Source organism: Panthera tigris, chromosome B2 (assembly GCF_018350195.1).
Source record: "Panthera tigris isolate Pti1 chromosome B2, P.tigris_Pti1_mat1.1, whole genome shotgun sequence".
In the NCBI taxonomy this organism is placed as follows: domain Eukaryota; kingdom Metazoa; phylum Chordata; class Mammalia; order Carnivora; family Felidae; genus Panthera; species Panthera tigris.
Window position 1 is genome coordinate 141,394,726 of NC_056664.1, and position 17,210 is coordinate 141,411,935.

General features: G+C 38.5%; 1 protein-coding gene and 1 long non-coding RNA gene across 8 annotated transcripts in view; one reads left to right on the forward strand and one right to left on the reverse strand.

Moving 5' to 3' along the window:
• SERAC1 (serine active site containing 1) overlaps positions 1–17,210 on the reverse strand; it is a 74,293-nt gene that overhangs the window by 56,083 nt on the left and 1,000 nt on the right. For 3 of the 6 annotated variants that reach the window (XM_042987412.1, XM_042987414.1, XM_042987413.1), the window contains one exon: positions 1,805–1,896. In XM_042987412.1, the coding sequence (XP_042843346.1) occupies positions 1,805–1,895 (91 nt within the window). In that variant the 5' untranslated portion in view covers position 1,896. Of the gene's footprint in view, positions 1–1,804; positions 1,897–2,253; positions 2,315–2,818; positions 3,039–17,210 lie in introns of those variants that run through there. The other 3 variants (XM_042987415.1, XM_042987416.1, XM_042987411.1) reach the window with 3 other exon arrangements.
• Positions 2,507–14,200, forward strand: LOC122238797. Of its 2 annotated transcripts, XR_006217978.1 has the most exons (4): positions 2,511–2,593; positions 2,727–2,766; positions 3,147–3,234; positions 13,976–14,200. It is a non-coding gene; the product is annotated as an uncharacterized LOC122238797 (long non-coding RNA). The 2 variants fall into 2 exon arrangements; XR_006217977.1 differs by lacking the exon at positions 2,727–2,766 and having other exon boundaries at positions 2,507–2,593.

Genomic DNA, 17,210 nt, shown 5'->3' on the forward strand with positions numbered 1-17,210 from the left:
TTACTATCTAAAAATATTTGAATTCCTGACTCTGGCAGCTAGGGCTGGCTATGCAACACAGTTACAGCCAATCAGATATAAATGCAAGTCCGTAAGTAGAGATCCCTCTCCAAATACAGAGACAAGGTTTCATAAGATGACTTTTGGCCTTTCTGCTTTCTGGATGTCTAGAGATTCAGCAACCATCTTGTGACCATGAGGACAATAAAGATAACGGAGCAGGAAGATAGGAGGATTGCTAAACTGCAATTCCTGCTCTAAACAGTCTCTGTTTTGACTGTTAGGTAAGAAAAATGAAAACTTTACTAATTGAAGCCACTGTAGTCAAGCTTCTGTTGCATGCACTGAACACAACCTTAACTGATGCATTACCCAAGATGGTTAGGGTCTGCCACCAGTCCGCAAAACCTTCGTAACCTTTAATTTATTGGATGTGTAGAGGTGGCCCTTTGTCAGACTCTCCACTTAGGCTGCTGACAACATATTTCCCCTCCCTACTGAGGGATAAGGAACTCTCCTCAACTGACTTCTCTAGGCATCAGGCATGGAAGATGGACATTCCTCCCAAACTCTAAGACCTGAGTAGTGGTTCCAGAACCGGGAAGGAGACAGTTCCAGGAGGTCTGCAGGGATGAGATCCAAAGCTGAGACAAAGCTTCCTGACTGTGCAGATCCTCTAGGATGTTTTTCTTTCCAAGATGGCTTCCTGGACTGCCTTCCCTCCACGCTCACCCTGGAGGCCCTGGGAGCCACTCTCTGCTTTCTCTACCGCTACCACTTGCTATGTTTCTTTTTCACTAGGCCCTGGGAACAGAATACAGTCTCACAGCCTTTTCTCACTACTCTTGAGTTTGTCCTTTAGAAATGATGAGAGAAAAAGCTCCCTTTTCTCTCCCCACCCTCTTTTTATGTTTAAAATACACAATCACAGGGCACCTGGGTGGCTCAGGCGGTTAGGTGTCCGACTTTTGATTTCAGCCCAGGTCATGATCTTGTGGTTCGTGAGTTTGAGCCCTGCGTCGGGCTCAGGGCTGACAGTGTAGAGCCTGCTTGGGATTCTTTCTCTCTCTCTCTCTCTCTCTCTCTCTCTCTGCCCCTCCCCCACTCACTGTCTCTGAAAATAAACTTAAAAAAAAAAAAACCAGAATCATGGAAATTTTCTAGATGAAAAGGACCTATCCCCATCCCCCCCCCCCAAAAAAAAAGATCTATCTTACAGAGCAAACAGAAGCTCCCTGAAAACAGGACTTTGTCTCAATCCATATTGTATCGTAAGGGCCTAGAATAGTACTTGGCATAGAGTAAATGGTAAATAAATAATTTGCCAAATGAATGAAAGATGATCTAGGCCTATCTTCTCTTTTACAAATAAAGGTTAGTAATAAATAGGTAAATAAAGATTTACAAATAAAGATACTAAATCAGCACTAGACCCTAACCGCCCATAGGGCAAGTACACGATCTTCTTGGCTCACCGCTGAATTCCCAGAACGCAGTACATGTGTCTGGCACTTGTTTTTGCAGAAACTTACTGCTGAGTGAGAATGTGGTGATACTCGAGTTTGAAAAGATGAGCATGAATTTGACAGGAAACATAGGGGAGGAAAAAGATTCTCAAGAGAAAGGAATATGCATGGCATGGCTCTGGGCCCACAAATTCGGGGTGCACCATTGGTATAGAAAATACAGAAACAAATGTGAGATTTACCATGGATTAAATAACTTTTCGTGAACCCCCTGGGGAATTCAGCCATAATTCTATCACTGTTTCCATATGAAATACTGTTGTTGAAACTGTACTCACTGATGTCTCTCCAGTACGTGGTGCTTTGGGGAGGAGGAGTTGAGGCTCCTATTCTTCTGCAACAGATGATACAATAAGCAGCCAGGGACATTCTGTGTGTTTAGAACAATGATAACATATTTAACTTGACAGCTAATTTAAAACATTCGACTATAAGAACACGCCACAATCACAGTTGGGACTGCCTACAGACTTCGGTTTTTCAAGACCAGGAAAAAAACTTTTCAATTAAAAAAGAAATTTCATCCTTAAAAAAGACATACGAGAATAATACTTTGGTAGTACTTTGACTATTCTTCAAACTGAGTCCAACTGTGAACAATGATTCGTAGGAAGCAAAATACAGATTATTAATCAGAATGTCGATATATGAATTCAAAATTTTTTCAATGTCTGTTAAAATATATATATATATACATATGCATATGGATAAAGATATTTATATTTACCTATGATGACCAAAGGCCCTAGAGAAATGAAAAGTGCTCTGAATGGAAGACATACTTAGAACCCTTGCAAGCATTCTGCTTTTCTCTAGCTACTTCAGGATGTACCCAACACGGTTTAAAATCCTTTGTTAGCTGTTGGCATCCTATCAGAGAAGGAGAACTGTCACTCAACTACTTCATCAACTGAGTAAAGATGATCGAAATATGATGCAATAGTTTCTAGAACAACTCAGTATTCTGGAATCATTATCAGATTGCTTTTGGACAAGACTGCTCTTCTTCTGTGATTGCTATAAAGGAAAAGAAAGGAAAGTGCCTTCAGGGACTCATGTGAGAAAAGGTCCGTTGGTTGAACATAGAAGTTCTAGCAGCTTTTTAGTGATAAGGGGGAAATTACTTGGCGTGTATACGTAAGAAATATCCGTTAGAGATAACACAAACTAAAACTTTTATATTTTTTCTCATAATTCCAGTACATCAACTGATGACTAAGCCAACTGATTTAGGCAAAAGGTAAACTCGTGAAGGTCACTGCTTTAAAGGTCATTGTTTCGTATTTTCTCACCTTTTTAACGGGTGGCTACTACTTCTCCATGAGACACAAGGATAATGGTAAAGATGATATAAAGGCTGCAATGAAGTAGATGCTCGTGAAGCCAGGGCAGAAGGCAATGTAAACTACTTTGAGTTTGTGTATAGATTTGTATTTTAATTACTACATGAGAACTTGAGTAGAACAAAAATACAGAGCAATAATACCTATTGCTTCTTTCAATCTTGACGCTAGGAAAGCAGTCAACTATAAAACATTACACAAACGCTCTTTGCTATTACTTCTCTGGCCTAAAAAGCTTTATATTGTTAACTTACACATACCTCCCCGCTTCCCCCAGCAGGCTTCCCTTCTACTAAATCCTGGGAAGAAATTGGAGTCTACCGGAAATGTATGTCGTCCTCTTATTTCCTTCTGCGTTTCCTCAGGTGACTTCACTGGCCCTGGCAGCTGTCTCCAGTATAAACAGCTTCATTTCTCTCTCTCAGCTGAGTCTTGATTTCTCTGCTCTCCGGCCCCAACTAACCTCCCATCCCTCCCTCATCTGGGAGTGAGCAGCCTGTCCTGTGGCTGTGCTTCTCTCCCCACCCCGCCTTGACCCCGTGGTACATCACTCTCTGCCTCCTCCCTCAACAGTGCTAGACCCCTCCTCTTTCTAGTAGCCTGCAACCGTAATCTGAAAACATGTGTTCTTTCTACAGGTGGACAGCCAAAATGGGGTGGAGTGGGGGAGAGTGGTTTGGGGAGAATAAGACAAAGTGGGAGCGGGCTCTCAGAATCGTTTCTGCTGTCCCTAATCCGTTCTCTCTTTGTCCCCACAACGACTGCTCTAAATGACCCACATTCCCTGCGAAGCCTCCTCCCTCCCTCTGTCCTTCTCAAATGGTCTCTTATTTCACTGAGAAAGTTAACACTACAAACTCTGTCCCCTTACCTATAAGCAAGGATAGATCCAGGTAATGAAGGGCCTAACATTTATTCACATGGGGAGGAAGGAGGTGGGGAAGTTCTTTAAAAAAAAAAAAAAGAACACAAAATCACAAATGCCAAATTAGGTTCTAAAATAAAAGCTATTTAGAATGAGAAAAGATATGATAACAAATGACTGAAGTCTTAGAAATTTTCATATCTTTCTTCTGAGATTTCATGAGGCAATTTGTCAGAAATGCTTGTGGAAAATGTTTCTGGACCACAATCTGGCATCCCCTCTCCCCTCAGGACATTACAAATCCTGGTAACTCCTAGCACTCAAAGGGGCCCACGCCAGTAAGGTGCCCGAAAGCATCAGGTTCTTGACTCTCTGGTCAATCCACCTTGGCCTACAAATGATACACATCTGTGCTGCCTTTTCCAGATTCCAAATGGATCTTCTGCACTGTTCTTCCCAGTTTCTGAGGAAAACATCTCATCCCCTTTCCAAGGGGAAATCTTGTCCTGGGTCTCATCTCTTTCACTTCCACAGGGACCTTGACTCATTCACTAGAAACGCTTTTCTTGTCTTAATCCTCACTCCCTTTCTTTCAGCTCTTCCTACGCCTCCTCCCTCAAATACCGGATTTCCAATGTTCTCCCATCAACACACGAAAACAAATGACTGGGGGGGAGGGACCTCCCTCCCTCCAAGTGCCTCTCCTCTCACCTTCCCTAAGATTCTCTCTCCACTGTCCTTCTCTAGCACTGACATAGCACTCCCGAAAGTCAGCAGTGAGTGACATCTTTGTTTCTAAATCCACTTTTCAGTCCTCCTCTTGTTTTTTTCTGAAGCGTCTGACTTCCCTCCTTCTCTAGCTACTATGACTCCCGGCCTTCTGGTTTTATTCTCACATTTCTGGCTGCTCCATCCCATTACTCATTCAACATGTACTGAGCACCTATCAACCGTCAGGGATGGAAACTTAAGATGTGAATAAGGAAGTATGGCCCCTGCCATTACTGGGCTTACAAGTGGGGTGGGGCTATCTCCACCTGACCCTTAAAGATTAGTGTTCCAGTGACTTCCATTTATGGCTCTCTTTTTTACCTCATGCTATACCCTCCAGCTGAGAAATTTCAGTTTTTTCTCGTTTGACTTTCTTTTGCTGTTCTCTAAATCTCGACTTCTTCCATAATTTCTTCCTCTTTCTATCTCTCTGATATACATTATGGGTCAAGATAGAACTTCAAATCTATCTTCCAATTCACCAATTCGTTTTAAAAATGTATTTAAGCTTCCATTCATCTATCCACTATTTCAGTAACTTTTTTTATTTTTAAACTTTCTAGCTGGCTCATCTTGCCTGCTTTTTCTTCCCTTTTGACACACTATTTTGTTTTGTCTTAATGTATGGTAGAATTTTTTTTAATTTTTTTTTATATGAAATTTATTGTCAAATTGATTTCTATACAACACCCAGTGCTCATCCCAACAGGTGTCCTTTTTCTTAAATGGTCACAAGTTATTCCTTTTTTTATTTTTTGGTAGTTTTTGGTTTTGGCAGTACCCCCCTCTACTGATTCGGGAGGTGGCTTTATACCTTACATTGGCCATAAGACCACAGAAAAATGATGCAGGCAGACATGTGAGAAGCACTGAGGCTTCTGTCTTTGCTGCTGTTGGGATCCTTGTGATCACCATGTGAAGATGCCCAGTTAGTCTGCTGGATAAGAGAAACGTGGTCCAATATCCCCATTAGCCCAGCTACCAGTACCAACTGCCAGGCATGTGAGAGCATCCCAGACTAATTCACTCCTTGCTGTCCCTACGAACTCCCTATCTAAACTTTAGACTTGTAAGCAATAATAAAATGGTTCTTTTCGCTATTAGGCTTTGGGGAATTTAAACTGCAGCAATTAGCTAACTGATACATATGGTTTCTGAACATTCCTTTACACTTTAAGCTTATCTTAAAGTTTGTTAGAACCACTATTTCTAATAATTAGGGCTGGCTTCTTGGTGGTTTGCTTAAATTCTTTGTAATCTTTGATTGAGAGCTCATTTTCAGTGGGAGTATCTCTGGTGGGAATCCTATTATCACCGTGAGCTATAGCAATTCAAATTTTCTCAGCCAAAACAGGACAGGTATTACCAATTTATAGATTTCTCAAATTGGGTTCCCAGCATTATCAGGACAATGTTAATACAAACCCCACAGACATATGTGGTACAGATTTAGAGTACAAATTTCCACTCTTTCATGTTCCTAGTAAAAAGGGTATTTCTGGGGCACCTGGGTGTCTCAGTTGGTTGTCTGACTCCTGATTTTGGCTCAGGTCATGATCTCACAGTTGTGAGATCCAGCCCAGCATCAGGTCCTGCACTGGGCATGGAGTCTGCTTAAGATTCTCTCTCTCTGTCTCCCTCTGCCCCTCCCCTGAGTGCTCTCTCTTAAAAAAAAAAAAAAAAAAAAAAAAAAAGGAAGTTTCCAATACTATTTCTATAGTCTAATGGGAAGAAATTTTCTAATTCCTATCTCCTTGAAGGTGTATGCCTTTTTTTTTTTTTTTAATTTTAGAGATAGCAAATGAGCAAGGGAGAGGGGCAGAGGGAGACAGAGAATCTTAAGCAGGCTCCACACTCAGCACAGAGTCCGATGAGGGGCTTGACGCAGGACTTGATCCCATGACCCTGGGATCATGACCTGAGCCAAAATCAAGAGTCAGACACTCAGCTGACCGAACCACCCAGGTGCCCCAAAGTGTATGCCTTTAGACATCATCTTTAACTCTACATGAACTTAGGTCCAAGTAATTAAGTTCTCTATCAGTTTGTAATAATCCTGCAAATGCTTCAACCTTCCCTCAGTGCTATTACTTTCTTCTGAGTTTCTTCTTCTCTTCCTTCTCACAATTCCAAGTTCTTCCATTACATTTTAACTAAAGTTTTCATGTGCATGAAGCAAGGGTGCTGCCTAGAAGTAACTTTTTATTTTTATTAAGTTTATTTGGGAGCACATGCATGTACAGAAGAGGCAGAGAGAGGGAGAGATTGAGACTCTCAAGCAGGCTCTACGCTATCAGCCCAGAGCCCAATGCGGGTCTTGAACTCATGAACTGGGAGATCACGACCTGAGCAGAAATCATAGTTGGACACTTAACCAACTGAGACACCCAGGAGTCCCTAAAAGTAACTTTTTAAATTTAATCATATTATTCCCTTGCTTCAAATCTTTCAGTAATTCCCCACTGTCGAAATCTGTATTTCTTAAAATTTTGGTCTCTAGGAAATTAGTGGTACTAAGTTATCTATCTAAAGTACTGCAGGTTATCTCAGTTTCAGAGGAAAAGTGATAAAAAAAAATTTGTTCATTCACCTTTTTTTAACGGTAACTTAGATACACCTTTAAATATTCCCCTTAAAAATTTTTTTAATCTTTATTTATTTCTGAGAGACAGAGAGTGTGAATGGAGGAGGAACGGAGGCAGAGGGAGACACAGAATCCAAAGCAGGCTCTGAGCTGTCAGCACAGACGGGAAGCACAGACAAGTCCAGACCCATGAACCACAAGTTCATGACCTAAGCTGAAGTTGGATACTCAACCAACTGAGCCACCCAGGCACCCCTCACCTTTTAAATGTACAGTTCCAAAGTTTTGACAAATGCAATCAAATCAAAATATGAAACACTCTTACCAACTCAAATAATTTTGTGCCCTTTTGTCAAATCTCTTTCATACACAGTTCTGGAAACCACTGATTTGTTTTCCTCACCCTAGTTTTACCTTTATTAAGAATGTCCTATAAATGGAATCATATAGCACATAGCCTAGGAGTCTGGTTTCCTTTCCTTAGCAAAAGGCAACTGAGAATCATCTTGTGTTATTATATCAGTAATATTATATTTTGTGTTATTATATCAGTAATATCAGTAACTATTATTCCATTATATAGATATTACTTGTTTGTTTATATATTCCCCAGCTGAGAGACAGTTGGATTGTTTCCAGTTTTTGGTAATTATGAATAAAGCAGCTATAAACACTTGCATACAGATTTTTTTGGTATAAACATTAGCTTTGATTTCACTTGGGTAATAACCTAGATGTGAGTCAAAAGGTAAATATATTCTAACTTTATAAGAAAGTGCCAAACTTTATTCACAGCCAGTTGCTTTTATTTTACCCTTTCTAACAGATGTGTAGTAATAGCTCATCATTGATTTAACTTGCATCTCCTCAGTAACCAATAATATTAAGCATCTTTTCACGTGCTTATCTGCCGTGTCTGTATTCCTTGGTGAAAAGTCTGTTAAAATATTTTGCCCATTTTTTAAAGTTTTTTTTCAATGTTTTTATTATTTTTATTTTTGAGAGAGACAGAGTGTGAGCAGAGTAGGGGCAGAGAGACACAGAATCCAAAGCAGGCTCCAGGCTCTGAGCTATCAGCACAGAGCATGATGCGGGGCTTGAACTCATGAACTGTGAAATCATGACCTGAGCCGAAGTCAGATGCTTAACTGACTGAGCCACCAAGGTGCCCCTCTTTTGCCTATTTTTAATAAGGTTGTTTGTTTTCTTATTATTGAGTTTTGGGAATACTTTACATATTCTGGATAAAAGATCTTTGTTACATGATTTGCAAATATTTTCTTCCAGTCTATGGCTTGTCTTCATTCTCTTGTATTTTTGGAAGAGTGGAAGTTCTCAATTTTGATGAAGTCAAATTAATCAATCTTTACTTTATGGATCATACTTTTGGTATTGCATAAAAGAAGTCTTTGCCTAACCCCAGGTCACTAAGATATTCCCCTATAACTTTCTCTGCAAGCTTTATAGTTTCAGGTTTTTACATTTAGACTCATGATACATTCTAAGGGAACTTCTGTTTAGGGTGAAATTTTTTTGCATATGAATGTGTAATTGTTTCAGAATCAGTTGTTGAAAAGACACCATTTCCTCATTTAATTGCCTTTATTTACATCTTTGCCAAAAAATAATTGACCAAAATAATTGACCATGTGTATATGTTGTCTACTGCTATAATCTTTTTCCATTGCCACACAGTGCTGATTATTGTAGATTTATATAATCTTAAAATCTAAACTTGTTCTTTTTTCAAATGGTTTTTGATACTCTAGTTGTTTGCCTTTCCATATAAATTTTAGAATCAGCTTATTTCTACAAAAAATTCTTCTGAGATTAATACTGAGTTTCCCAAGCCATGAACATAAATGATCTCTCCATTTGTTCTGTCATCTTTTATTTTTCCACCCATGTTTGGTTATTTCCAGCATACAAATATTACCATGTATTTTTAAAAACTTATACCTACGTATTTCCTGGGTTTTGGTACAAATGTAAATAGTTCTTCCAGGATCCTTTTTTTAAATTTCAATTTCCAATTGTCCTTTGCTAGCATACAAAAATTGCTGATTCTGTGTATTTCCTTATAACCTGTGACCTTGCTAAACTCATTAGTTCTGGGACTTCTTTGGCAGGGGTAGGAGACCGTTGGGGATTTTTGACATACACAATTATGTTGCCGGTGAAAACAGTTCAATTTCTTTCTTTCCAATCTATATGCCTTCTATTTTTTAATTTTACTTTACTTCACAGGATAGGACCTCCAGAACAATACTGAATAGAAGTAGTGAGGCAGATCTATCCTTCTATTGCTCCTGATCTTAGGAGGAAAGCACTCAGTCTTTCATCATTAATGATGTTAGCTGTAGACTTTTTTGTAGATGTCCTTTATTGGTTTGAGGGCATTCCCTTCTATTCCCAAATTACTGAATTTTGACAAAAACATTTTGTTCATCTATTAAGGTGAACATTGGATTTTTCTGCAGTCTGTTAATATATTACTTGATTAATATTCCCAGGATAAATTGAAGTCATGATACACCATTATCCTTTTTATATATTGTTGGATTCAATTTGCTAGTACTTTAAGGATTTTTATGTCTATGTTCATGAGATATTAGTCTCTAGTTTCATGTGATGTCTTTAGCTTTCACATCAAGGTAATGCTGGTCTTACAAAATGAGCTGGTAAGTGTTCCATGTTCTTCTATATTCTGGAAGAGTTTGTGTAGAACTGGTATTCTTTAAGTAGTATTCCTATATTATCTTTTTCAGATCTTAGGGTCTAAAGTGCAGTCTTCTCTTTCATTCCTGATTTTGGCAATTTGTGTCCTCCCTCTTTTTTTCTTAGCTTCTCTGGCTAGAGGTTTATCAATTTTGTTGATATTTTCAAAGAAGCAGCTTTTAGTTTCACTGAATTACCTTGTTTTTCTATTATCAATCTCATTGATTTGTGCTCTTATCTTTATTAGTCTCTGCCTTCTGCTTGTTTTGATTTCAAATAGTTCTTCCTTCTCCAACTTCTTAAAATTGAAGCTTAAACCACTGTTCTAAGGTTTCTTTTCTGTTAGTTTATAACACTAAGAGTTTCCCTTTAAGTTCTGCTTTGCCCGTATCCTTCAAATTTTGATATACTAGTGTTCTTTCATTCAATTAAAAATATTCTTTTAAATTTTTTACAAGTTTTTTTAAAGTTTATTTATTTTGAGAGACACCAAAAGAGCACAAGCAAGGGGGAGGGGCAGAGAGAGAGAGAGAGAGAGAGAGAGAGAGAGAGAGAGAGAATCCAAGTAGGCTCCTTGTGGTCAGTGCAGAGCCTGACATGGGGCTCAAATCCACAAAACTGTGAGATCATGACCTGAGCCAAAATCAAGAGTTAGACACTTAGCAGACTGAGTCACCCAGGCACCCCTAAAAATATTTTCTAATTATAGTGTGACTTCTTCTTTGACTCATGGCATATTTAGAAGTGTGTTATTTAATTACCAAGTATTTGGTAATTTCCAGATATCCCTGATTTTTAGCTTAATTCCACTGTGGCTGGAGAACAGGCTTTGTATATTTTGAATTCTTTTAAAACTTGATTTGTTTTATGGCACAGAATACAGTCTACCTTAGTGAATGTTCTACATGCACTTGCAAAGAATGTATATTCTATTGTTGTTGAGAAGAGGATTCTACACATCTCTATAAGGGAAAAATGGTTGATAGTGTTTTTTAGGTCTTCTCTTCCTTACTGATTTTATGTCAACTCATTCTGTTGATTACTAACATGGAAGTACTGAAGGCAGGGGCTAGTCAGATCATGAAAGTCCTTTTTAGCTAAGTTAAGGAGTCTAAAGTTTACCCTGAGTTTTGGGAAGCTGTTGGGAGATTAACCTTAAGAAAATGGAGTAACATGATAAAAGTAATTTTTTTTTAACTTGACATGGTCGGAAATGAGTTGGAGAAAAGCCAAAGCAGCAATGGGGAAAACCAATAGGGAGACTTATAATGATAATTCAAATAGAAACATGTACTTGAATTAAAGCAAATGCTCTGAGAATGATGAAGAAACAGATTTAGGAACTATTAAGAGAATTGGATAACCACTTGAATAAGAGGTGGAGAGTCACGGATAACAGGGAGGAGACGGTTATGGTTGTTTCTGGTTTGGAATACTGAGTATGTAGGGAAAACATTTACCAAAATAGGGAAATACAGGAAGAGTAATTGATTTGAGAAGAAAGATGAATTCCCAATTTCAATATAAGGTTCTTATAAAATATTCATGTAAAAGGTCTATTAAATTATGTGGGCTTAGCAAACACGTCTAAGCCATACAAACGAATGAGTCATTAGTACATACTATGAATTGAAATCATATGTTGGGGTGAATTTATTGAAAAACAGTGTATAAAAAAGTGCTTCTCAAAATGTCATTTTAAGATTATCAGCAGATCATTAATATGCAGACTCTTAGGCACTATTTTAGATTGCCTTTCTGTTTTCAGTCTCACAAGGTTGAAACCAAGGTGTTAACAGGGCTGCAGTCCTTACTGAAAGCTCTGGGGGAGAATCCACTTCCAGGCTCATTCAGGTTGTCGGGGGAATTCAGTTCCATGCAGCTGTCAGACTGAGCTCCCTGTTTCCTTGCTAGTTGTTGTCTAGGTGCCACCCTTAGCTCTCAGGGGCCACCCTCTGGTTTGGGCAGGTAGCCTTCTACATCTCAGAACCGGCAACAGCTTATGCTTTCCACATTGCCTTATCTCTCTTTTGCTTTCCTATTCCACTTTTAAGGATCCATGTGATTATATTAGGCTCTCTCTCCGATAATCTAAATTTAGTTTAAGTCCTATAACTTTAATTCCATCTGCTAAATATTTTTGCCACATACATAACATATTCACAAGTTCCAGAGATTGGGGCATGGACACCTTTGAGGGACCAGTGTTCTGCCTACCATGAGCTACTATGAGCATTCTGATACAAGACTTTTTCTAGACATACATTTTCATTTTCATATATTTGGGTGAATACCTAGGACTGGAATTGCTGGGTCATCAGGCAGATATATGTGTAACTTTATAAGACACTGCCAGATATTTTTCCAACATGATTGTACCATTTTACGCTGTAACCAATAATGAAGGAGCATGAGAGTTCAAGTGGTTCCACATCCTCACCACCATTTGATGCTGTCAGCCTTTCTGATTTTAGCAATTTTAGTGGGCACGTGGTAGTATCTCCTTGTGGTTTTTTTTAGTTTATTTTTGAAAGAGAGGGAGAAAGAGAGAGAGATTGAGACAGAGAGCAAGCAGGGGAGGGGAAGAGAGCAAGGGAGGCATAGAATCCGAAGCAGGCCGCAGGCTCTGAGCTGTCAACACAGAGCCCGACACGGGACTCGAACTCACGAACCACGAGATCATGACCTGAGCCGAAGTTGGCACTTAACTGACTGAGCCACCCAGGCGCCTCAGTATCTCCTTGTGTTTTTAACTTGCAATTCCCTGAAAACTAACAATGTCGAGCACTTTTTCATATTTGTGTTAGCCATTTACATTCATTTTTTTGTACGTGAAGTGTCTGCCAAGGCTTTTACTTATTTTTCACTTGGACTGTTTGCGTTTTTTAAATGAGTTATTAGCTCTCTACTCATTCTGGAACCAAATCCTTTAACAGATATATGTACATATATACTGCAAACATCTTCTCCTAGTATGTGACTTATCTATTCATTTTCTTAAAGATACCCTTTGATGAACAGAAGTTTTAATTTTCAAGTCTCTTTTATCAAATCTTTTTTTATTGCATTCTGTGTCCTATCTTAGATATTGCTGCCTACCTCAAAGCCACAGAAATCCTCCTGAGTTTGTTTTACCTTTTACTTATAGGTTTTTGATCCATCTCAAATTAGTTCTTGTATATTGGATGCAATAGTTTCACTACCCAACCACCCCCACCACCATATGGATATCCAACAGTTCCAGCATTATTTGTTGAATACCTTTTACTTTCCTCACTGAATTAATTTGTGCCTTGGTTGAAAAATCAATTGACTATTTAAGTGTGGGCATATCTCTGGAGTCCACTGCGTTTCATTGATCTATTTGTCCATCCTTATATAAATACCATACCATGTCGATTATTAGAGTTATATTACAAATCTCGAAGCTAGGCAGTACAAGTTCTCTGTTTCTGTTCTTCCTTTTCAAGACTGACTATTCTAGGTCTTTGGCACTTTCACACAGTTTTAAAGTCAGCTTGTCAATTTTTGATTTTTAAAATATCTTTGGGATTATGATTGCGATTGCATTAAATATGAAATGCTAATTTTAATAACAGAGGAGAAATTCTGAAAGACACAGAAAGTAAAAAGGGAGGGATTATGAGTACCAAATGAAACAAATATTCAAAAGCTCCATTAAATTTAACAACAGGGGGGTCACCAGGGCTTTCACCATTTTCACTGCCCTGGTTGAAGAAGAAACCAAACTGAAACTAAATATCCAATTTCCTCTTCATTCTTATTAATAAAACACCAGAATTGTAGCTGGGCATACAGGTAACTGAATAAAGACTACCTGTCTTTCCCTCTAGTTAAGGTGACCACTAATTAAAAACAGGCTAATGGGCTGTAAGTGGATATGTCCTGTGCAACTTCTGAAAAGTGTCCTTCAAAGAGCATGTGCCTTGGGGCACGTGGGTCGCTCATTTGGTGGAGTATCTGACTCTTGATTTCAGCTCAAGTTATGATCCCAGGCTCATGGGATGGAGCAGGTGAGCCCATGTTGATCAGGCTCAGTGTGAACCTGCTTGGGATTCTCTCTCTCCCTCTGCCCATCTCCCCGACTCGCTCTCTAAAAAAAGAATATATGCTTTTCATCTTTCCTTTTCCTTCTTGCTATGAGCAGGTGGCATATGAAATTAAAGCAGCCATCTAAACCATGAGGTAGCACGCTGAAGATGGCAGAACAGCAAGACAGAAGAGCCCAAGTCCCTGATGACCATGGAGCTGCCACACCAGCCAAGGCCTGCCCACCTATGGAATCATGTGCAGAGTTAAGCTATTATTATCATCTATTTTCTGTGTAATGCAGCCAAATCCAATTCTAATAGATCAGTTTTAAATATATCTATATGCCAGTCATTCCAAAGGTGCACCTTCAGCCACAGTCTTTCCGGACTCATCTATCCAACCACTATTGGAACATTTCCACTTGCAGGTCAAACAGGTCTTTCAAACTTAACAATCCAAAACAGAATTCTCTATTTTTTCTTCCTATAGTCTTCCTCCACTCATCCTCTTCATTGTCACCAAACAGCAAATGGTTTTGGTGACAAATGATAAATGATCTACCTTGTAGTTCAAGCAAAATACCTAGATGTTGCCCCTGATTCCTTGTTTTCCCCTCACCCCCTATCCAAACCATGCACAATTCCTGCTCTCTGCCATCAAAACACATCCCAAATCCATCCTCCTTTCTTCATCTTCACTGTTACCCCTCTAGTTCAAATCAACATTATCTTTCATTTGGAATAATGCAATAGCAACCTCAATGGTGCTTTTTGTAACTTAAGAAATCCTTCCCAGTGAGATGAAAAAATCCCAGAGATAGACAGTAGTGATAGCTACACAATAACATGAATGCCACTGAACTATATACCTAAAAGGAGCTAAAATGGTAAATCTTATGTGAAAAATAAAAACTTTCCTGGAAACAATACAGACTCCTATATATTTTTTTCTAAGTATTATATAGATGTCTTTCATACGGCAGTCTTTAATCCATCTGGAAATCACTATTGTGAACAGACAGTAATAACAACCTAATTTAGTCTTTATTCTACATGGATACCATGTATTTCAGCATTATTTAGTGAATAGCATATGCTTTCCCTGGTTTTATAAGACCATTTCGTAGTATGCTACGCTCCCATATATATGTGGGTGCATTTCTAGGCTTTCTATTCTATTCCATCAGACTACTTTTCTATCCCTGAATCAATACTAGTAATTAAGAATAGTCTTAATTATTATAGCTTCATATTAAGTTCTGATATCTGGGAGGAAGGGACTTCATTTTTTTCAAAATTGACTTAGCTATTCTTAGTCCATTGGCTTTCCATATGTATTTTAGGTTCAACATGTCAAGTTCTGTGAAAAATCACATGCAATTTTCATTGTAACTATACTGAATTTGTAGAATTGGGGGAAACTGACACCTTTATGATATGGAGTCCTCCCACCCATGAATATGGTATATCTCTTCATTTACTTGGGTCTTCTGTGTTTCAATAGAGCATTGTAATTTTCTCCCTAGAGGACTATACCGCTCTATACAGATCTATTTCTAGATACCTTTAGTTTTGAATACTGTTATGAATAGTAACTTTTTAAATTAAAATTCCTAGTTAGTTATTGCTGGTATATAACAGTCATTTTTTAATTCAGAAATCTTCCTGAAGCCCATTTTTTTCACTATTGGATAAAACTTCCTTTTTCCATTGATTTGTGATCTTTTCTCTTACCTCATAAATTCATGCATATGTATGCCTACATATGTACATACACATATACACACATATTTTTCTTTTGTTCCTGGGATGTTTATTCGATTCCATTGCTTTGTCTCATACTACTGTCACTCTGTTTTAAATGCTGTAGTTTTATATTTTTATAACATTACTCCTCTGTCTCAACTTTTCTTAGCTCTTTGTTAGTTTACTCTGCCAGGTAAATATTACAATCATTTTGCAGATTCCTCACCAGAACCTACCTAAGTTATAGGATTTGGGGGTTCGGAGGCCATTCTGACACCCTCTAACCAAAGCAGTCTTTCCAGTCACTGTTACATCACCATCTACCTTCTTGTTCGCTGATTTTAGTCTTTCTCCTCCCACTGTAATTAGTTGCTTGTTCATCATTGTATTCCCAGTGTCTAGAACAGTGTCTGGCACATATCAAATGCACAAAAATGTGTGCTGAATAAGTGGATGGAGATTTTAAATCTGGACAATTCAGGGAAACACCTGAAGAAAAGCAGGTTTTGAAGTAACTGCGAAGGATGAGAACTAGTTCACTTTGAGGAGGTGCTTCGAATTACACACAGGTGATTAATGTGTAGGCTTCGGGCCAAACGGCCAAGTAGAATGCATGCAAGGAAAAAAAAAAAAAAAAAGGAAAGAAAGAAAACATACTTGCAAATAACAAGTGTTGACAAGGATGTGGAATAAAAGGAACACTCAGGGAGACTGGGTGGCTCAGTGAGTTAAGCATTTGACTCTTGGTTTCTGCTCAGGTCAAGATCTCACAGTTTGTGAGTTCAAATCCCATGTTGAACACTACATTGGGCTCCCTACTGACAGAGCAGAGCCTGCTTGGGATTCTCTCTCTCTCTCTCTCTCTCTCTCTCTCTGCCCCTCCCCCTGCTCATGCGCACATAGGCTCTCTCTCAAAATAAATAAATAAACTTTAAAAAAAAAAAAAAAGGAACCCTCATACACTGTTGGTGGGAAAGCAAGCTAGTGCAGCCACTGTGGAAAACAGTATAGAAGTTCCTCAAAAAAAATACAGGATTACCGTATCGTCTAGTAATTCCACTACTGGGTATTCACCCAAATAAAAACATTAATGCGAAAAGATATGGGCACCCCTATGTTTATTACAGGCTTATTTACGATAGCCAAGACACAGAAGCAACACAGGTGTCCATCCATAGGTGAATGGATAAAGCAAACGAGATCTATTCATGGACTATTAGGCATAATAAAGAATGGAATCTTGCCATTTGCAACAACAGAGATGAAACTAGAGAGTATAATGTTAAGTGAAATAAATCTGTCAAAGACAAATACCGTAAGATTTCATTCCTACGTGGAATTTAAGAAACAAAACAAAGAAAAAAGACAAACAGACTTTTAAATATAGAGAACTGGTGGTAGCCAGAGGGGAGGTGGATAGGGGGATGGGCGAGATAGGTGAAGGACATTAAGTGTGTACTTACAGTGATGACCAAAGTGTTGAATTTTTATACTGTTCACACCTAAAACTATAATGGCATTGTATGTTAACTATACTTGGATTAAAAAATCTTAAAAATTAAAAAAATTGGGGGGGGGGCACCTGGGTGGCTCAGTCGGTTGAGC